Genomic DNA, 23,265 nt, shown 5'->3' with positions numbered 1-23,265 from the left:
CATGTTAGTTAAAGGTCAGGTCGTCTTAAATTATTATTCCTAAATCTCTACTTTGTTTACCATTTCTTTGGACCTCCTTTGAACCTTTGAGAGCCGGTCGGCCGAGCGGACAGCACACTGGACTTGTGATCCTGTGATCCTGGGTTCTATCCCAGGCGCCGGCGAGAAACAATGGGCAAAGTTTCTTTCACTCTATACCCCTGTTACCTAGCAGTAAAATAGGTACCTGGGTGTTAGTCAGCTGTCACGGGCTGCTTCCTGGGGGTGGAGGCCTGGTCGAGGACCGGGCCGCAAGGACACTAAAGCCCCGAAATTATCTCAAGATAACCTCAAGATAACCTCATTTGATGTATTTTGATTCCGTTGTTACACTTATCTAACGCCTTTGTAAAATCCTTACATGGAGAATCTGTATTTTTGTGTGGTTAATAATGTCTTGTTGATATTGCCATAGTGGGTTATTGCGAATGATGTCTCTTCCTGCTGTATTGATCTAGGACGTGTACCCAAACATTTGCTTCCTCCGCTATCGTATCTTCATCTCTGGCCTCTCCTGACGTGCGGCGTCTCTCTGTGGGTTGTTATCTTGCCCCTGTAATGGCGTGATGAGAAACCTGCGACAACAAGGGATATATGAGTAGTGACAGGGGGGGGGGGGAGAATTGATGGGCGCAGTGCGTATAGGTTTTGTGTTAGTTTCTCCTGTTCTGTGTGATTGAGGAGCAGTGTCCTGTGTGTGTGTGTTTGTGTGTTTTGAATATGTGTGTGTGTGTGGGAGATAGGTGAGCGGAGGTTTGTGTATGTGCATGTGTTTATCTTGATGCTCATACGCACTCATATGCATACATACGCAAACACTGACACATACACACACAGGCGGGACCAAAGAGCCAGAGCTCAACCCCCCCCCCCCCAAGCACAACTAAGCGAGTACACATCTACAACAAACAAACATATAATTTTCCTATTGACCAAACCACACACTAGAAAGTGAAGGAACGACGACATTTCGACTTGAGAATGCTCCAGGACGGACCGAAACGTCGTCGTCCATTTACTTTCAAGTGTGTGGTCTGGTCAATATACTTCACCCACGTTATTGTGACTCCTCGTCTGTGGCGAGGAGTCACAAATGTGGCGAACGTCAGAGCTTGAAATATAAATTATCGTCCATAAAACAGCAGGAATAATTTATCCAACATGAGGAAACATACGTCCTTGTCTGCAACCTCAAAGGGAAACCTATTCCCTGGCATCATGGCATTGCACAACACGACCCATAAATTACATTATTGCCCTATTTTTCTCTGGTGTGAGGGGGAATCAAACGGAAGAGGAGCAAGGGAAGGTGTCTGCTAGATGTGGGATGGGTGGGAGAGGGAATAGCGAGTTAGTGGGGGGGGGGGTGAGCAGAAGTACCAACATCTGGACGCAAATTAATCCTCTGTTGGATTGGTATTTGCAGTGTTGCCACAACATGAGATGTGAGAGGACACACAGGATGTATTGAGAGGTGCTTTTGATGTCAATACTCACACACACACACACACACACACACACACACACACAGGAGTATGTGTATATATGGAGTATGCGGCCCAGGAAGGAGCCCGTACCTTGTCAAGCACAAGACGAAGCTGGAAAAAGTCCAAAGGTATGCCACTAGACTAGTTCCAGAACTAAGAGGCATGAGTTACGAGGAAAGGCTGCGGGAAATGCACCTTACGACACTGGAAGACAGAAGAGTAAGGGTAGACATGTTCACAACCTACAAAATCCTCAGAGGAATCGACCGGGTAAACAAGGATAAACTATTCAACACTGGTGGGGCGCGAACAAGGGGACACAGGTGGAAACTGAGTACCCACATGAGCCACAGAGACGTTAGAAGGAACTTTTTCAGTGTCAGAGTAGTTAACGGTTGGAATGCATTAGGCAGTGATGTGGTGGAGGCTGACTCCATACACAGTTTCAAATGTAGATATGATAGAGCCCAGTAGGCTCAGGAATCTGTACACCACTTGATTGACAGTTGAGAGGCGGGACCAAAGAGCCAAAGCTCAACCCCCGCAAGCACAAATAGGTGAGTACAAATAGGTGTAGTACACACACACACACACATTACAACCTTGGTGTGTGAGTGTGTATGATTTGCTGAAGCAATTACCTGGTTACATACTAATAGACGTGGAATTGATGGATTGTTTCAAGCGTAGGCTAGACATATATTTTATATATTTATGAATAAGTTCAGGTGGATATAAATAGGAGCGGCCCCATAAGGGCCAATAGGTAACTACAGTTTCTCATATTGTTAAGTAGATAATGTCAACCACCAAACAATTTACACTAACAAATATATCAAGAGTTACAACTCAAATCAGATTACAGAACCATTTAACAATACATAAATATGTTTAAAATATGTACTACATCAATCAGGAATCTACATCAACTGTAGTTGATGTAGATTGCTTTGTCGCTATTGCAAGGGAAGGGAACTATCAGGGGGAAAAGCGCCCAGCCATCTCGACTATGTAACACTGGGATGGAGTCAGGATAAGGATTTGGGATGGGACGGTGGGAAAGGAATAGTGCCCAACCACTTATGGACGGTCGGGAATTGAACGCCGACCTGCATGAAGCGAGACCATCGCCTTAAATATCAACAACGTGACATTTTGAGGAATATTCACACGTTATGGGAAACACCAAAACACTAAAATTAACATTTATTTCATTATATACACGAAGGTCTGCATTGTCTCTATCCACATGTATCTCCTGCCTACCTCACCAAGACGGGCGAGGCCCATACTAACTCCAGTCCCTAGTGAGGGGAGTGTTGCTACAAGGTTACTAGGGGCTCTTGTGTTGTGAGGGAGAGGGGAGAGGAATGAGCGGACAGGGAGAGTGGGACACAGCAGGAAGTGAGAGAGAGAGAGGCAAGTGAGGAGTGTGACAGGGAGTGTGACAGGAAAGTTAAGTAACGGAAGTGTGACAGGGTGGGAGACTTAAATAACGGGAAGTGTGACAGGGCAACAGAGTGACGGAAAGTGTGACACGGAGTGTGACAGGAAAGTTAAGTAACGGAAGTGTGACAGGGAGCGTGACACAGAGACAGACAGAGAGATGTGCAACAAGAGCAATGTTTCAAGTCATCAAAACAGAGTGAGAGTTCATCACGAGTCCAGTCCCGCCAGTGTACGACAAGCAACACGCTACCAGCTGCCATTAGAGTGCCCTTAACTACCCATCTAGAGCTAATGAGATGTAGTGAAGCCGGAGGCTGGGAGATGAGATGAGGGAAAGGAAGATAGAGAAAGAAGAGGAGGAGGAGGAAAAGGAGAGTCAAAAAAGGGGGGAATAAAGCAACTATCATAACCCATCCACTCTCCCATGTGTGTCTGGGGTGAGATCTCTCACTCTCCTCTCCCTGGTGAGAGGCCGGGAGAGCCGTTGAGTAAACCTAATATTCTTCTCTCGTTTCGCTCTTTTCCAGTTCCTGTTCTGGAAGGGGGAGATGGGATGGAAAGGGGGCAGCCGAGGCGAAGGAAGGGGGTAAATAGAGAAAGAAGAGAGGGTGTAGATGGTATGGGGGGGAGGGAGGTAAATAATCTAGGTAGAGAGGGGAAGGGAGAGGAGAGACTGGTTAGGAAGGAGGGAGAGAAGCAATGAGAAAAAGGAATTAGGAAGTTGAAAGGAGATAAGGAGAAGGGGAAATAAGTGTGTGAAACTTCTCACTATTTCCCTCCCTCTTTGCCACTATTCCTCTACCTCCTCCTCCTTCTCTCTCTTCTGTCACCTCTCTCTTCCGTCACCCGTCTCTTCTCTGTCTCCTCTACACTCACAGCCGAAGGCCAGGATGGCAGCCTTGGGGCCTGTCCATCCATTCCTCACTCAATCCTTTTCTCCTGTCACGCCTCTCTTCTATCCCTCTCTCTTTCCTTCCCTCTCTCCTCCTCTCTCCCCGCTCCATCACTCCCTCCCTCCCTCTCTTTCATTCCATCGCTTCCTCCCTCTCTCCTTTCCGCCAATATCTCTCACATATACGCAAAGAAACATTACTTCTGTAACCTCTCCCTCCGAGCAATTATTGGTTAGGTTACCAAGGACGAGGAGGAGGACGAGCAGAGGACGAGGAGGACGAGCAGAGGACGAGGAGGAGGACGAGGAGGAGGACGACAAGGAGACGAAAAAAGGAATAGGATGAGACGGGAAAGTACACACACACAAGGAGAGAAAAAAAGAGGAAGAAGGGAATTAGGGAAAAGGAGGAGGATTGAAGAAGAAAGACAAGCAAGACTCCGCACTAGTCAGCAGGACGACACAGTACGACACAGTGCGACACAGTGCGACACAGTACGACACAGTACGACACAGTACGATACAGCACGACACAGCACGACACAGTGCGACACAGCACGACACAGTGCGACACAGTACGACACAGTACGACACAGTGCGACACAGTACGACACAGTACGACACAGTACGATACTGCACGACACAGCACGACACAGTGCGACACAGCACGACACAGTGCGACACAGTACGACACAGTACGACACAGTACGACACAGTACGACACAGGACGACACAGGACGACACAGAACGACACAGTACGACACAGTACGACATAGTACGACACAGGACGACACAGGACGACACAGAACGACACAGAACGACATAGTACGACACAGTACGACACAGTACGACACAGGACGACACAGTACGACACAGGACGACACAGTACGACACAGGACGACATAGTGCGACACAGTGCGACACAGTGCGACACAGTACGACACAGTACGACACAGCACGACACAGGACGACATAGTACGACACAGTAGGAGACAGCACGACACAGCACGACACAGGACGACACAGTACGACACAGTACGACACAGGACGACACAGTACGACACAGTACGACACAATACGACACAGTACGACACAGTGCGACACAGGACGACACAATACGACACAGTACGACACAGTACGACACAGTACGACACAGTAGGAGACACAACAGGCGACATGGCCCGTTCCCTGGCTACTCTGTGCCTCTTCAACGACTGTGAAGGACGGCTGTTAACCTAATATTCTTCTCCCGCGTCACACAGGACGAGCTGTGGCAGGCTCGCTGGAACAGGGGATGGAAGGGAGGAATGGGGAGGATAGTAGAAAAGGGGGGAAGGAATAGAGAGGAGGAATTAAAGGGGATAGAAGGGTGGAGGGAGGGACGGATAGTAATTCATATATACAATGAAAGAATGAACAGTGAAGAGAGGAAATAGAGGAATGGTGTTGCAGAGTGGAAAGGGAGGAAAGGGGGAATGGTGGAAGGGGGAAAAATAAAAAACTTATTAACATTTAAGGTGTTTCTGTGGGAAACTCGAGTTGGGAAAGTGAGTGAAGCCATTGTTGTTGCTCCGCTCCGGCTAGCGACGGAAAGTTAAGATGGAAAATATGTATATTTTCTGGGGAGTGACCTTGAGAACAAGATAGCTACTGTGAACCTGCGAGTTGAGGAATGACTGTAGTGGGTAATGTGAGGAGTTAAATGGACGAACAATACGATAACCAAATGAATGTAAACAAATCCACAAGGGCCGTGATGAGGATTCGAACCTGCGTCTGGGAACATCCCAGACACTGCCTTAATCGATTGAGCTACGACAGGGTAAGAAAAAAATAGGGAGAACGGCCTATTGGCATAGCTCGGGTGCAGGGTGGTGCTACGGGATCCAGTAAGTTCAGTTGAACTTCGGTTTCAACCCTTTTACCCTGTCGTAGCTCAGTCGATTAAGGCAGTGTCTGGGATGTTCCCGGACGCAGGTTCGAATCCTCGTCACGGCCCTTGTGGGTTTGTTCATTTGATGCATCACGGTAGTGTGATCTCTGTGTGTAACCAAATGAATGTTATTGCCATGTGGGATTACCACAAAGTGATGACTGAAAATCTAGTATTGTAAACTGTATTATATACTGACGAGCGAGATTATCAATGGTATATTATACAATGTATTAATTTATTTTTACTGTTTTGATCAACATGTTTTTATTTTTCAGTGATGACGCTCCCTCAACCCCCCACGACCATCGCTCTGTCTATCTGTCAGTTGTCTGTCTCTGTCTCTCTGTCTCTCTATTTCTCTCTCTCTCTCTCTCTTTCCAACTACGGCAGGAACACTTTCCGTCGCGCCGGAAATGAGAGGATTATCACCTTCCCGGGGCCAGCAAGCAAGGCGTCTCAAGAAGCAAGGATTAGAGAAGCGAGGATGCATGGGGAGAAGTTGAGACGGGGAGAAACTCATCTAAGGAGGAGGAGGAGGAGGAGGAGGTGGACTCATTCGGAAAAGGGGAAGACTCACGTAGGAAGAGGGGTAAACTCACATGAAAAGGGTGAGGGGGGACTCGAATGGAAATGGGGGTGAACTCATAATATTCTCATCAAATAAATGAATAAATCTCTGTGGACAGACATCAGATGAATTGATGTCGGATAACATCAATTCATGACACTGATGAACAACCCAGCGGGTTTTCTTCCTATTGGGGAGTGTTGTACATGCTGCTATGGTGGTGTGTACACTCACAGGATGAGTGGTGCTGCCCATTACTGTCACTATGGCGGTGTGTCCACTCACAGGATGAGTGGCGCTGCCCAATACTGTCACTATGGTGGTGTGTCCACTCACAGGATGAGTGGTGCTGCCCAATACTGTCACTATGGTGGTGTGTCCACTCACAGGATGAGTGGCGCTGCCCAATACTGTCACTATGGCGGTGTGTCCACTCACAGGATGAGTGGTGCTGCCCAATACTGTCACTATGGCGGTGTGTCCACTCACAGGATGAGTGGTGCTGCCCAATACTGTCACTATGGTGGTGTGTCCACTCACAGGATGAGTGACGCTGCCCAATAAACTCGCCCATTGGGGCAAAATAAACAAAAAATAAATCAACTCATAATGTCACTGAACCGAATGAATAAATCGTATTGAAACCAATTAGCGATTGCACTTCATTATTCATTAAAAACAATTAAACCGAAACTAATATTCATCAAATAACAAATCAGACCAATTCAAAGAAAATAACTCGATAAAATGAACTTTTATATCCTAGGAAGCCTACTTAAAACAAGCATTACAGTAATTGAAGCCAAATATCGCATCAGAATTCGATGTGAACACAGCCCAAAATTCCTCTTTATATGCTAATACCAAACCACAGGCAATAGTCACTATGATAAAACCGACGGAGTCACCCATTCGACTGAAACTCAATGAGGATCTTTCAGTTTTTAAAAGTGAATGCGTTGTAAGCAGTATTTGTTATATTATACACTTTGCTTAAACTGCACATAATATACACTATCCTTAAACTGCACATATTATACATTATGTTTAAACTGCATTTATTATACACTATGTTTAAACTGCACATATTATACACTATGTTTAAACTGCATTTATTATACACTTTGCTTAAACTGCACATATTATACACTATCCTTAAACTGCACATATTATACACTATGTGTGTAAATCACGAAAATTAACAGACTAAAACAACAGAAATTAAAATTGTCAGACCACGGAGGAAGAATTGAAACAGAAATTTCCTTAAGTACTTTCGTATATTAATACATCTTCAGAAGGGATCGCATTAAACACCATGTTTAAACTGCATATATTATACACTATACTTAAACTTATACGCAAAATGATGGTGCATCAAATATACTTTATGAGGATATATTAACTTCCCTGAAGTTAATCATCTTTTGCAAAGTATTCATTAAGTTCCATTAAAGTCAACAAACTGCAATTTGGGACAGTAAACAGGTGGTGCATTTTAGCCCATAGGGTTATAGTTGATAACTGGTCCCATTGAGATGATAACAGATCCAAGAAGGGGGATTTAGGTAGGAACAGTGATAACCAATTGATCCAACGAGTCTGGCTGAATGCCTGTGATTAATAAGGGGTGACACCTGTAAATATGTGATAATCATAGGACCAGAGGTAAATATTGACCTCTTATCCAACATATTTTATCCATCAATGATTAAAATTTGGGTTATACCCCTATCAATAAATGTGATTTAGAAAAAGAGTATATTTTTTGATAACTTTCAAAATTATTAATAAATTCCACATTTATTCATTTTATTTACAGTAATAATGTTAACTCTTAAATTACTCACTGTATTCCTCAGTCACTAGATATATTTCTCAGATTAAAATTAACTATTGACACTGTAATTTAAAATACATTAAAAATGGATGTTATTTCTGGCTTAGCGAAGAGACTCCTCTCACAACCTACTGTATTCTCTTGTATAAGAATAAATTAATAATACATTCGTACTAATTATACAAGTCACCGTATCAGGAGTTTCTCTTTCCCTACTGTTGATTCTGGAGGTGTTTTGTGGAGTTCCAAAGTCTAACATTGTGTAATGACTCTGAGGGATAATGACTCTGGGGTGATAATGACTCTGGGGTGATAATGACTCTGGAGGATAATGACTCTGGGGATAATGACTCTCGGGTGATAATGACTCTGGGGTGATAATGACTCTGAGGGATAATGACTCTGGGGTGATAATGACTCTTGGGAATAATGACTGGGGGGGGGGGGATTTGTTTCTTTAGAGACAGAATAAATGATTCGAATATGAGATAAAGTTTGGCAGAAAGTGAAATGCAAGCTAGTTCATAATTCATTTTGGAAAATGAAAGAAAAAGGGAGGTTACAAGGCGGATGGTGAGAGGGAAGAGGTGAAGAGTGAGACGGGAGAAGTAGAGAAAGAGACAGAAGTAGTAGAGAAAGAGACAGAAGTAGTAGAGAAAGAGACAGAAGTAGTAGAGAAAGAGACAGAAGTAGTAAAGAGACAGAAGTAGTAGAGAAAGAGACAGAAGTACTAGAGAAAGAGACAGAAGTACTAGAGAAAGAGACAGAAGTACTAGAGAAAGAGACAGAAGTAGTAGAGAAAGAGACAGAAGTACTAGAGAAAGAGACAGAAGTACTAGAGAAAGAGACAGAAGTAGTAGAGAAAGAGACAGAAGTAGTAGAGAAAGAGACAGAAGAAGAGAACTTCCCTGTCACACCTATTCCCTATGCCCAACCCACCAAAGGTAGCCACTAAGGAACAGTCTTCTTAGTTGGGGGATGCAATTCCTTCCGAAATCATGAGTGCTTTATCCTCTATGTGAACAAAATCTATATTTTTAGTGCCGTAAATGATCAATGAAACTCTGATGACACTTGTTTTTAACATATCAAATCTAAGCTAACGGAGACAAGTGGTATTATCGCGAGTTGTGATTGGTCGAGAGGTGACAAGTCAACCAATTATCGATGAGGTCGAGAACGTGAAGTGAAAGTCCATGCGTCAGACGTAGCGTGAAAGCCCATGCGTCAGACGTAGCGTGAAAGGCCATGCGTCAGACGTAGTGTGAAAGGCCATGCGTCAGACGTAGTGTGAAAGGTCATGCGTCAGACGTAGCGTGAAAGGCCATGCGTCAGACGTAGTGTGAAAGGCCATGCGTCAGACGTAGTGTGAAAGGTCATGCGTCAGACGTAGCGTGAAAGGCCATGCGTCAGACGTAGCGTGAAAGTGCCATGCCTCAGCGTGAAAGCCCATGCGTCAGACGTAATGCTATCAGGCGCTCTCTTGAGGTCCAACTCCTGTGAGCACCGGCCAATGGCGCTCTCTGTGAGAACCTTTGCAACTGTTGGGTTATTGAGGGGTTCGCAACGGCCAGAACCTGAGAGAAAAGTATCAGAAAGGTTCTGAAGCTGCGCACAGCAGCGCTCTGAGGGTCCTGTATACCACATTTCCAGATTAAAATCGTGCGCGAGACCCTCAATCGTATATGTACGATATGCGCCATTCCGTGACATTTACTCCCTACGGATATGTATGTATTGCGCCATTTAAGGGTTAAAGGATTTGTGATTTCGTCTCGATATATAAAACACTGAGGAGGCTGTGACCGGGGTCAATACTGGCGGTGACAAATGTTGCTTCTTGGTGGACCAGGAGCTGCATGGTGACCTCTGACAAGTGAAAACTGCAGACGAAAACAGTGTATCATTTGCATCCCTGATATAGTACTGAGAACTCAAGGAAGACTGAATCTCTCTATTTTTGGTCAGGGCTATTCAAAGTTTACCACTGAAGTGGTGGTAACATATTTTTTATATATTCCTGCATGGGCCCCTAAGCCTCTGGCTGGCCCACTAAGTGTTACTTTCTGACAACACTGTCACCAGACAGCGATGGCAACACTAGCACGACTGTTTTTAACATGTTAAAACACCACATTTTCACTCAATCATTTAACCTCGTTAAATATTTCTAAATCTCACCTCCATTCAAACGAAGGTTTAATATCTTCGTTAAGGTGACAGAGACTGGCCCTCTGGTCATATACACATTATACACATAAAACTATGCTAATACCACACAGTGCATTATGTTAATGAACTCATAATGCAATGAGTAGTTCACGCTAATTGCTCTGAAAATCCATAAACCACATTCCTGAGCTAATTACTTTTGGAAACTATTGTTTCCAGTACCTTATGAACATTTGTATATCAGGCAATATATAAATGAAATTTGCATATTATTTACATATTTAATTACCTGTTTATGTTTATTTCTATGTCGGCTTTTGCTTGCGTCATCATGCTTTCAGATGATCGCTCTGTGCCCCGGGCCAGGTCAGCCCTCTGTGCCCCGGGCCAGGTCAGCCCTCTGTGGCCCGGGCCAGGTCAGGTCTCTGTGGCCCGGGCCAGGTCAGCCCTCTGTACCACAGGGCAGGTCAGCCCTCTGTACCACAGGGTAGGTCAGCCCTCTGTACCACAGGGCAGGTCAGCCCTCTGTACCACAGGGCAGGTCAGCCCTCTGTACCACAGGGCAGGTCAGCCCTCTGTACCACAGGGCAGGTCAGCCCTCTGTATATCAGGGACATATGAACAATCTGAATGCTGAAAATTGTCACGAATTTCAGTAATCAAATGGACTTCTCTCTGTGAATTCTGCCACACAGGAGAAACATAAAATCTCAAGGGCTAAATAATTCAATGGTAGTGAAACCATAAAGAAGTTTACAATAAAGCTGTACATAATGTGTAAAGTAAACAGGAAGGAAGAAAGCTATCAGCCACTACGACTTTATAGCACTTAGAAGGGGTCAGGATAAGGATTTGGGATGGGACGGAGGAAAGGAATGGAGACACCTCTAATGCCTTAGAGTAGGATATCTAAATCTTTAGCGTAAAGGGGAAAGAGGCTCTCCAGGTACAATGCAGGTAATGAAATGTTTGATGACTACTCAGGGCGAGGGAGTTGCTATGGGGGAATTGCTATCCTGTGGTATAACAATATGTAGTGAAAAGATTACGTTATGACTGCCATATGAGGCCGAATATATCTCGGAGCTTGACAATATTTGATCACAAGTTGGGGCTTGTTTCACCAGCATTAATGAGTATAGTATAGTATGGTATAGCATGATGTCTTACCTGAATTTTTTCAGTTTGGTAATTCATATCATGTTAATCATTTAATGGAAGAGGTGACATTTTAATGTTAATCTTATATGACAAAATCGCATTAGCTGATTTTCTTAAAACATAGGAACGAACTTTTCTTTTCATAGGAACTGAACGTTTATATGATCAAGCCATCGGCGATGAATTTCAATTTGACTTTATTTTTTTGTTATGGGGACTGGAGAGGAATGTCTCATTTTAACAATGTTCTCATCGATGAGGATTTAACCGAGCCAATTAGCAGTTAAATTATCCTCAGCGATAGTGACAGCTTGTCCGGGCACCTTCCTGTTATGACCGCCTTTAGTATGCCTCATTCTCAAGTTACTACAGCCGGGGACGACTCCTCCCCAGAGCGCACCCAAACTTCCAGAGAGCTTTTGTTGCTGACCTAAATAAGTTTAAGAGTTTTCTTAAAGGTGAACATGATAATATACAAATTCCCAATTGCCTGCACGAATGTTCGGTGAAATGAGCACGAGAACTGTCTCAGTGATAGTTTTATATCTGTTATGTCACTGCTAGCTGCGACTGGGGAATAGAGTAGCCTTAATAAAACAAATAAGAGGAGAGGTCTGCCTCGTTGGAACAATCACGATTGGGTATTCCAAAACAGTTGTATCAGTTTGGTAGATATTTACCCTGTCCTCTTGTAAATTACGTCCTCTTGTAAATTACGTCTAAATTTGGCCGTTTGTCCCTATTGCCGAAAATAGACGTAATTTGAAAATTAAATATAAATGAAACTATTTTTTTTTTCCAAAACAGCAAGTTAAGGATTCTCTGGTGGGTAAGGAGGAGCAAGAAGTTCTCCTAAGGTTTCAAAACGTCATGACAAACGTTAATTGAAGGTTTCCTCTCCCTTAACCTAACCGAGTAAGCCAGAGGACTCAAACAGAAAACGGGACAGCAAATGACTTTCGTGAGCCGATTTCATTTCAAATTACGTCAGTTTTTGGCCAAAGCGCGCATACGAGGGAAAAGTGACGTTATTTTAAGAGAAGGGGTTGCCCAGACATGGCTTGCTGCTCCAGATCATGCAGACCTCATGGCCACAATATCACCAAGTAAATACGAGGATTGATACAAAATTATATATAATGTGGTTCGATTCAGAGTTGCTGAAAATCGATCCAGAACAAAGTTTTATGAATTTTAGGGTGGCATGGTCATGAGAATGGCAATGACACCATGTGAGTGAGTTATGACACTGTGTGAGTGAGTTATGACACCATGTGAGTGAGTTATTGACACCATGTGAGTGAGTTATTGACACCATGTGAGTGAGTTATGACACTGTGTGAGTGAGTTATGACACCATGTGAGTGAGTTATGACATTGTGTGAGTGAGTTATGACACCATGTGAGTGAGTTATTGACACTGTGTGAGTGAGTTATTGACACCATGTGAGTGAGTTATGACACTGTGTGAGTGAGTTATGACACCATGTGAGTGAGTTATGACACTGTGTGAGTGGGTGATGACTCCAAGGCTCACCCTATGCAATACTGCCAATGTAATAGTAGTTCATCTTTTCACATTAGAAAACTACACCCCGAGATTGGTCGAATGTGGACCTATTCAAACCAGAGGGGATAAGGCTCTGCCATCTAGCAGGATCAGAAGGTCTAAGAAAAGGCCTGAGGGTCTATAGTGAGCCTCCACACGAGCCTCACGGGGAATAACAAGAGAACAAACTATTAAAGTAAATCCTTATTTCCGTATTTATTATTTAAAGGAAGGAAGGAAGGAAATAAGGACGTCCTTATTTCCCTGTGGGGAGCCGGTGGCTGAGCGGACAGAACACTGGACGCATGATCTTGCAGTCCCGGGTTCAATCCCAGGCGCCAGGCGAGAAACAATGGGCAGAGTTTCTTTAACCCTGATGGCCCTGTTACCTAGCAGTAAATAGGTACCTGAGAGTTAGTCAGCTGTCACGGGCTGCTTCCTGGGGGTGGAGGCCTGGTCGAGGACCGGGCCGCGGGGACACTAAAGCCTTGAAATCATCTCAAGATAAGATCCTGTCACTGAGTCCGGCTTGGGGAATATATCTACACATTTCAAATCCTACACATAACAGGAAATCCTACGCATAAAAACCCTAGCAGTAAGAAAACTTATGAAGAGAGATTATATTACATATATATATGTATATATATACATATATATATGTATATATATTACATATATATATATATTACATATATATATTACATATATTACGTATATATATTACATATATATATATATATATATATATATATATATATATATATATATATATATATATATATATATATATACATATATATATATATATATATATATATATATATATATATATATATATATATATATATATTGTGAGTAAAGCTTGTATTAAAGGCGAAGTGATATAATATGACATATGGACGTGAATGAAAGGGTATACAAATAAAGCTTTGAATAGTCAGCATAAAATAGAAATAAACACAATGGATACAAATTGGATAAGTTTAGATTAAGCAAAGACCTGGGTAAATACAGGTTTGGAAATGGGGTCAATGACTTGTGGAACCTTTAACCAGGGAACACGACAACCGGAGGATCGTTGGAGTCCTTCAAGCAAAGATTACACATATATATGAATGTAATAATGTATAAATAGGAGAAGTTTAGATAGGAACCTTCAGATACCTCTAAATAGGAGAACTCATCTATTCTTATGTTTTTAAGTTCTTATGTTATTACGTTCATGAAGGGAGACATCTCCCATCACGCAGGGTGCAGTCGCACCTCCACAGATCTCCAGTATCAGCTCTTGATACTGGTAATGGCTCAAAAGGGCCACCACTTACGGGCTATTCATGCCCGTGCCACCTTTTGGGTGGCTTCATCTTCATCAATCAATCAATATATTACGTTCTTTTGTTCTTATATTGAAACAAGAAAACGAAGTTTAGGAGCTGGCTCTCTAACCTACAAGCATTCGAAACACAATCATTCTCATCCACTACACCATGTGCAACAGAGTAGAACACCCCGAAAGCAATCACAACAAGCAAACGAGACAAAGAACAAATCAACAACACAGATACAAAAAAAAGAGAAACTGTAGAGAGAAAATATGAAGCGACAAAAAACGAAGCTTATCTTAATCAGTTTCTCAAGGCATTATTATCTTATTTATCAACTTAAAGACAGCCATCTTTCACTACATTATCCAGGGGGAGAGTAGAGCCAGTGGGCGGGAAAACTCGTAGCCTGCCACAAGTTATTAGAGCGATCACAGCCTCGTTTACCCGGTTAATGGCGGTGATTCAGTCACAGGCGCGACGCAAGAGGGAATTCCGGGTCTAAATAGATTTAATTTTGTTAATGGACGATGGGCTCAGTGACGCCCATTATTACCAGACTCAAGAGTCTGGTGCAGCAAGGGTAGATGTCCGTGGTTGTGGTGGACTGTGGTGCGTGTGTGGTTGGGTCATTGGTGTGTGGTTGGGTCATTAATGGTGCGTGTGTGGTTGGGTCATTAATGGTGTCGAGTGTTCTGCCCTAATGGGGTTGGGGATTTTGAGACTTAATACCTCCAAAAGAGAGCTCTGCTTGTTTCACCAGACTGTTACTTGCGTACAGGCGGACGTCCCCAACCACTCCCTGAAGAAACAATCAACCGACCTCGGCAGCCACACTTTCGCTACCGTCGGTCGACCAACAATGGATACTGGAGGGCTGGTAATTTACCTGAGAGATCATCCTGTACGCCTCATTATCTTGGAGAGGGGGTTCAGCATCACATATTTAGGGGTGCGGCTCCAACACTGGCCTCGTTGTCATGTGTATACACCCTACTCGAGCCGCCGTGACTCCCCACTCTCTCCTTGTTTGGAATGATCTCTTAAATCCCCCTTTCGTGAATTAGTATCTTCTGCCACTCTGTCCTCAGCCGTGACCCTCTCTCTCTCTCTCCTGCTTTCTGATAAACCTCGCTAGGACAAGAGCAAAAGCCAGCTAACATATATATTTAATATACAAAGAAAACATACATAATGACATAAAATAGAACATTATCATACAACACTCTAAACTGCTACAACCTGGTAGCATTCCAATATCATATCCTGGCTTCACCAACCGTTCATAGCAAGTGGCTGCTCAACTCTTGGCTTACCACTTACTACTCCCTAACTACATGGGGCTGAAATCCTGTCACAACAATACTGTATCCTCAGCCCTAAAAGTATATGAAACTCAGCTCGGGCTGAAACACCAGAAACATCAATATAATTATCCCCCCAACAAAAGAAGAAATCAATCTCTCACATTACACTGTGTCTTACATGCCAATAAACATTCAAACTCTCCCCTTATACAATCATGTGTGTCCACCATGAACCTCTGTTCTGTTCCTAGAGGTTCACTACCAATACATATCTCTAGGTCCTCCAAAATATCAGGAAAGGCTGATATTTATTGATATTGTCTGGGATGCTCCCGGACGCAGGTTCGAATCCTCATCACGGCCCTTGTGGATTTGTTCAGATAGGAGTCTAGTTCTTAGGCCCAGAGAGTTTAGAGTAATTTAGTTCTTAGAGAGTCTTAGAGTAACAGATTATCTATATTATAATATTAATAAAGCCAGCATTACTCTAACGTCACACTCTAGTTAACTACGTAATAAAGCCTCGTGTGAGGTATTTACAACTGAGCGGGAGAATATAATGACCTTATTAATATAACAGTTAACTGAGACACTCTTTATTGCCTATTAGTACTAATTATTCACCCAAGTAACACTTAATTAATTCTTAAATCATGAAAGCTCTCCCGTCTGCCACCCTGGCAGGAGCCTCACACACTGTGCTGGTGTTGAATGTGTTTCTGTAATGAGTTGAAGGAGCGAGTCTGCTGCAGATAACATTATAATGGCTGAGAGTCGGAGCTCTTACTCTGAGAGTCAGAGCTCTTACTCTGAGAGTCAGAGCTCTCAGTGGCTCCAAGATCTTAGTCCCTCGTTATCTGAGAGAGTCGTAAACACCTCGGCCCCCCTTTATCCTCTGACGTCCAGTTCCCGTTTATAATCATGTTGACAGCCAATTTGACGTACTGCAAATTCGGCGTTAGCCATCTCCTCGGGTATTTTTTACGCAGTGATCATGCATATATGCAACAAAATATTGTCAAAATAAGCTTTAATGATCATGCTATGGCTTGTATTTTATTTATGGAATTTTTCTCTCACTAAAAATTATTTATTAGCTGGCTATTTTAACTGTTTATTTCTCTATGTCCGAATAATTATGTGATAAATGTATGTTGAATTGTGTGTTGATTTATTTAGCCCCGGAGGATGAGTTTATTGGGCAGGGTCACTCATCCTGTGAGTGAACACACCACCATAGTGACGGTATTGGGCAGCGTTACTCATCTTGTGAGTGAACACGTCGCCATAGAAACGGTATTGGCCAGCGTCACTCACCCTATGAGTGAACACGTCGCCATAGTGAAAGTATTGGGCAGCGTCACTCATCCTATGAGTGAACAAGTCGCCATAGTGAGTGAGAACGCAAGTATTACAATGACAAAAGATCATGTAAATTTTAAATCAAAATCAAATGAGTTATACCAAAAAAAAAATCAATTCGTATATAACTGAGCTGTGAACACGAGGAAAATATACATGTAAATTTTCGTACACGTGTGTGTACGAAACGGACCCAAAACACACTTACCCAAATATTACGAAGCTCGTAACTGGCAATTACCTTACTGCAATTACTAGTTTGACCGGTGGCACCCTCGTTAAGCCTTCGTGCTCGCCTGATCTCCATTACAGTCAAGTTCCGTAACGAGCACTTAAACTGACCTCGTTACTACAGCTCGAAAACATATTAGATATGACGATTGCTACAGCGACATAACTTGCTATGACGGAGAGAGAGAGAGAGAGAGAGAGAGAGAGAGAGAGAGAGAGAGAGAGAGAGAGAGAGAGAGAGAGAGAGAGAGAGAGAGAGAGAGAGAGAGAGAGAGAGAGAGAGAGAGAGAGAGAGAACAATAACAAAACTAGCCACAGAAATAAAGGAACAAGACAGAGAGAGAGAGAGAGAGAGAGAGAGAGAGAGAGAGAGAGAGAGAGAGAGAGAGAGAGAGAGAGAGAGAGAGAGAGAGAGAGAGAGAGAGAGAGAGAGAGAGAGAGAGAGAGAGAGAGAGAGAGAGAGAGAGAGAGGAAAATAAGCTTCACAGAACAAAATAGCGAGTTAAAAAATAAAAAAAATAAATAGTGGTACAAAAAAACAGAGAAAAATAAAAAAGAATAAAGAAAAATCAGTGAGTTAAAAAAAATATGACAGAGAAAATGAATGTGAAAAAGAAAACAGAGATAAAAGATTACCGAGAAGCAAAAATAATTAAAGATGAAAGAATGCATTGTGTTGGAAAATATAGGATGCTCCCGGACGCAGGTTCGAATCCTCATCACGGCCCTTGTGGATTGCTCAGTGAGATGAAAAAGATGTTTCTGTGAGGGAGGCTGGGATCGTCATCTTCATATGCTGGAGAGGACAGCATCAAGTAAGCATCATGTCAGCATCTGCTGGAGTAGGTGATAACAGCTTTAGGTGATAACAGAGTTAACAGCCTCAATTGATAACCTTCTCACAATTACCCACCGTATCTCTCCATAGACATTGTTTACAAGTGGACTTTGATGCTGGTCCAAGTGAGGCAAATGTCTACCTTGTAGGTACACATCAGACCTGGGTGTCTCACGCTTACCTACAAGGTCTGATAAAGATACAGGGAAACAAAAGATCAACCTTGATACAAAGGGAATAATTAACAAGGCGCTGAAAAGATACTATTAAAATTACTTTCCAGTAGATAAAAGGTGTAATGCATCAGGGGCGGGAACAATAGGGAGTCTCGGGTAATCCGAAGGGTGAATGAAAATGGAGAAAAAGGTAGTTAGAGGGAAAACAAGGGGAATAGGGGACAACCAATGGGGAGCAGCGAAGCACAATGTGAATGACGGGGCGACGTCTGAACCCCATTAGGAAGGGTTTTTTTTCCACACTGAACTCTCCGTCGTGAGGTCCAGAAACCCTTCAATGGTATTATCAGCGTTCTTGTGGGTCTCACTCCCTTGTGATGGTGGGTGGCCATCACTCTGATTCCCGCCTGCTCCATCACTCTCCTCCTTCACTCACTCCCCTGCCCCATCACTTGCCACGGCCCCATCACTCTCCGCCAAAGGTGTCTCAGCTGACGACGTCAACACCACCCAGCTGAGGCTTCACACCAGCAGACTGCAGTCATGTTTGTCTTACATTTCCAGGTGTATGTGCTGCATATGTGACTCGTCCGAGAGGCAGGCTTGGACACACCTGAAAACTAAATAACCTATTTGGGGTCGTCTACCATCAATACAACCTTAATACAATGATTTGCAAGAACCTATTTATTCTATAATATGCTTCACAGTGGGTTAGATACAACAGGATTTAGATACAACAGATTTTGTCACCAGTTCCTCTAACAACAGCTCCCAGTTGGATAATTAGCTCCCCTCGTCCCGTCCCAAATCCTAATCCTGACCCTTTCCAAGTGCTCTATAGTCGTAATGGCTTGGCGCTTTCCCCTCATAATTCCCTAACCCCTCCCTCTCTCTCTCTGACGTCATCAGTAAACAAAGGTGACGCAGCATTATCAGAGAAAGGCTTGAAGCCTCAGAGGAAGGCATGAAGTATGGCTCAGTGAACTAATGCGTATAGAAAGTAGCCAACTGAGAGAAAGTGTCCACCTTGCGGTGATTCCCAGGATCAACGTCTCCGCGTTCCAAGAGAAAGTGACCTGACAGAAGAAAGTGATCAACTGCGAGACTACGAACACCCTGGAGAAAGTAACTGCGGGACCGAGCTCTATGCTCGTGAGCTAGTTCAGGTTTAGATATAATAACCTTGCCTCGGAAACGCAACTGAAAACAGAGGAATTCTTTGGGTTGAATTAAACATTCTTTCGCTCCCTCGTACCCTCAAAGCATTCCTTGACTCTGTATTCCTGCTCTAAAGCGACGCAAATTAAAAATACACAACTTTACAGCGGTTCAGAAAGAATGTCCAGGAGAAATTTACACCTGTAGTTAGTGTTATATATTTGGACATTTCAGAGGTGCCAAATGCTAACTTTTGTGAAGTCAGCCATGTTTCAACAGGAACAGACATTCCCCCTTAATGTTACATAGTATTAATTTTAATAAACATGTAAAAAACTAAGTTCCGTAATTAGGTAAAGGGTCTTGTAAGCCTACACAAGCTTCAAAGACCTACAGAAAGACTAGAGTATAATAATAAGAAAGATTTCGAAATTATTTTTTTTCAGCTGGGAGAATATGTCTTCTGTTCTTGTTAAGCAATGAAATATATATAAATATATAAGGCTCAATTTTTTTTTCAATCACCTGGGGTATTATGAGACTCGAACCACCTACCTCACGAGTAAGAGATAGAAGCTCTATCCACTTTGCTATGAGTAATATTAATAAGGAAAGATTCCCGAAACAACTAACCGCTACCCAACTGGGATTTTAGACTTTCCCCCCAATTGGTACAACAGCTCAGAGATATTAGTGACCCACGTCCGTGTCATGGACCGCGTATTGATCCGAGTAATTTAACAATTGGGTTATTCTGATGCACTTAAAACAGTTTAAATAAACCCGAAGTTACTGAATGAAACTTGTTTTAGTTCAATCATATTAACCCTTCCCTTCCATCCCCCTCCCATCCCCCTTCCTTCTCTCCCATCATCCCTCTCTTTCCCACCTTCCCTCCCTCCAATATTGCCCTTTCTGTTAAGTTTCCAAACATCAATTTGTCCTCGATATAATTATGTTTATGACATGATGTTAATATTTTCAGCTTTCCTCGTGTGAATAATTTGCACTGAGCTGTTATTCTGTGATTGTGAGTTGATTGTGAAGAGTGTTGAGTAGCAATATTGATTTTATTTTGTATGTTGTGTTTACAGGGTCTTTTATTGTGGTTTTATTTACTGTATTTGACTCTACAATGACTGCATGCGAATAATTAGAAATGTGTCAATGATATTGAGTAAACCAATGTGAACCTAATTTAATTCTCAGGGTGTTGAGGAGCTTGTGAAGGGTAGTGCTGCGAGGGGGGGAAGAGAGAGAGAGAGAGAGAGAGAGAGAGAGAGAGAGAGAGAGAGAGAGAGAGAGAGAGAGAGAGAGAGAGAGAGAGAGAGAGAGAGAGAGAGAGAGAGAGAGAGAGAGAGAGAGAGAGAGAGAGAGAGAGAGAGAGAGAGAGAGAGAGAGAGAGAGAGAGAGAGAGAGAGAGAGAGAGAGAGAGAGAGAGAGAGAGAGAGAGAGAGAGAGAGAGAGAGAGAGAGAGAGAGAGAGAGAGAGAGAGAGAGAGAGAGAGAGAGAGAGAGAGAGAGAGAGAGAGAGAGAGAGAGAGAGAGAGAGAGAGAGAGAGAGAGAGAGAGAGAGAGAGAGAGAGAGAGAGAGAGAGAGAAGGGGAGATCTGGGAGCCTCTGAGGACATCATCAGGACTTGATACTTCCTCCACATGGAAGATTTTGAAGGATGTTGATCTTCCAAGATGTCAATCATGACGTCTGACGTCCAGTAAGTCAGCAAAGGTCTTCCAGTATGCAAGATACGGTGTTCCAGGTTGTGAGACAAGATCTTTCAGGCTGCAGATCACGTCCCACAGTCTGACAGCCTGCTTATCGTACATCACGATCTTCCAGCATGCAGATTCTGGTCAGCCAGCATGCAAGCTATCAACATCTGACATCCAGCTATCATGTTTAATGTCATTGCTATCATGTTTAGAATTAAAACATTTAGCCAAACTGAATGATCAAGACGCAAGATATGATCACATTCATATTAGTAAGAGTTAAAGGAAGAAATCTCCACTTTCTTAAAATAATTGAGATAGAATTTTACCCTATATCTCATATACATTGAAAACTTGGTAATTAACAGTCAAATGTTCATTGCTACTCTAAGCACAGATATAATGTTATGAAATCAATAATTTTATTAAATTTGATCTTAAAGATCTGTGTATATTTAGTCCAAAATTTATGAATGGGGGTTTAAAATTGTTTATTCTAATGATTTCATGTTTTGTTGAATGTTAGTTTCATTGATGATTTGCAGTGACAAAACATGAATTGCTACACACTAGCAGTAGTGAAACTCATCAAATGTTCTTAGAGTTCTTTTAGTCAATTGAAATACAGCGTTTAGATAAGAGAATATTTACGATTTACTTTTTATTTAGGAAAAGGTGAGGATAGCCCTCAGAGCAATTGCTCTCCGAGAGAGAGCCCTCTGAATGATTGCCTTTCGAGTGATAGCTCTTCAAGTGATAGCTCTTCAAGTGATAGCTCTTCAAGTGATAGCTCTTCAAGTGATAGCTCTTCAAGTGATAGCTCTTCAAATGATAGCTCTTCAAGTGATAGCTCTTCAAGTGATAGCTCTTCATGTGATAGCTCTTCAAGTGATAGCTCTTCAAGTGATAGCTCTTCAAGTGATAGCTCTTCAAGTGATAGCTCTTCAAGTGATAGCCGTCCAAGGAAATAGCACTCCAAGCCTTTCGAGTGATAGTTCTTACCCTCTCAATGACAGCACCCACGAGAGATTGGTCAGTTATTTAAACAGTACCAAGTAAAGTTTGTCTTGTTGCTATATTAGATAAGCTTAAAAATATTATGAATTTAGAAATAAAAATATTCTGCTAGAAATTCAAAAGATTTAACTTTTGTCTGAAAATCCTCGTAAGAGATTTTAGAGTAGGAATATAATACAATCTGTAATATCACAATCAAAAGCTTTTAATTCTATGATATGAATAGTTCTAATGAATAGTTCTAATAGTAATATGAATAGTTCTAATGACTTGATATTACTGGAATACTTTTAATATGAATAGTTCTAATGACTTGATATTACTGAAATAGTTTCCGGATACAGTTTAAAATGATCCTGTTTATATAATTAAAAGTCAATTAGACTACAGGAAGCCACTGTACCTCATTACCAGGTGATCACATTACAGCGGACCAGGAACCTTTTATCGTCGCTGTACTTTTATAATGCATGTGTCAGCAGTTCAGTAGCTTTAACTTTCATTAGTTGTGTATATTATACAGTGTCTGCACCATTACAAATGGTAATGAGAATGTGTTAAATTATGCACGAAAGTGTTCAGGCTTTGAGAGAGAGAGAGAGAGAGAGACAGAGAGACAGAGAGACAGAGAGAGAGAGAGAGAGAGAGGAGAGAGAGAGAGAGAGAGAGAGAGAGAGAGAGAGAGAGAGAGAGAGAGAGAGAGAGAGAGAGAGAGAGAGAGAGAGAGAGAGAGAGAGAGAGAGAGAGAGAGAGACAGAGAGACAGAGAGAGAGACGAGAGAGAGAGAGAGAGAGACGAGAGAGAGAGAGAGAGAGAGAGAGAGAGAGAGAGAGAGAGAGACAGACAGACAGACAGATAGAGAGAGACAGAGAGACAGAGAGAGAGACAGAGAGAGAGAGAGACAGAGAGAGAGAGAGACAGAGAGAGAGAGAGAGAGAGAGAGAGAGAGAGAGAGAGAGAGAGAGAGAGAGAGAGAGAGAGAGAGAGAGAGAGAGAGAGAGAGAGAGAGAGAGAGAGAGAGAGAGAGAGAGAGAGAGAGAGAGA

At 42.6% G+C, this 23,265-nt stretch overlaps 1 protein-coding gene across 1 annotated transcript; it reads left to right on the top strand.

Annotated features, from left to right (window-relative positions):
- Positions 1-4,209: 4,209 nt before the first annotated feature.
- Positions 4,210-22,175, top strand: LOC138370453 (TRIO and F-actin-binding protein-like). Its single transcript, XM_069334822.1, has 3 exons — positions 4,210-4,732; positions 8,916-9,155; positions 21,874-22,175. Exons 1-3 carry the CDS (start codon positions 4,210-4,212, stop codon positions 22,173-22,175), a joined length of 1,065 nt encoding a protein of 354 aa, XP_069190923.1.
- The last annotated feature ends 1,090 nt before the right edge of the window (positions 22,176-23,265 follow it).

The sequence above is a fragment of the Procambarus clarkii genome, chromosome 4, assembly GCF_040958095.1.
Source record: "Procambarus clarkii isolate CNS0578487 chromosome 4, FALCON_Pclarkii_2.0, whole genome shotgun sequence".
NCBI lineage: Eukaryota > Metazoa > Arthropoda > Malacostraca > Decapoda > Cambaridae > Procambarus > Procambarus clarkii.
This window is presented reverse-complemented; position numbering and strand designations above follow the sequence as displayed.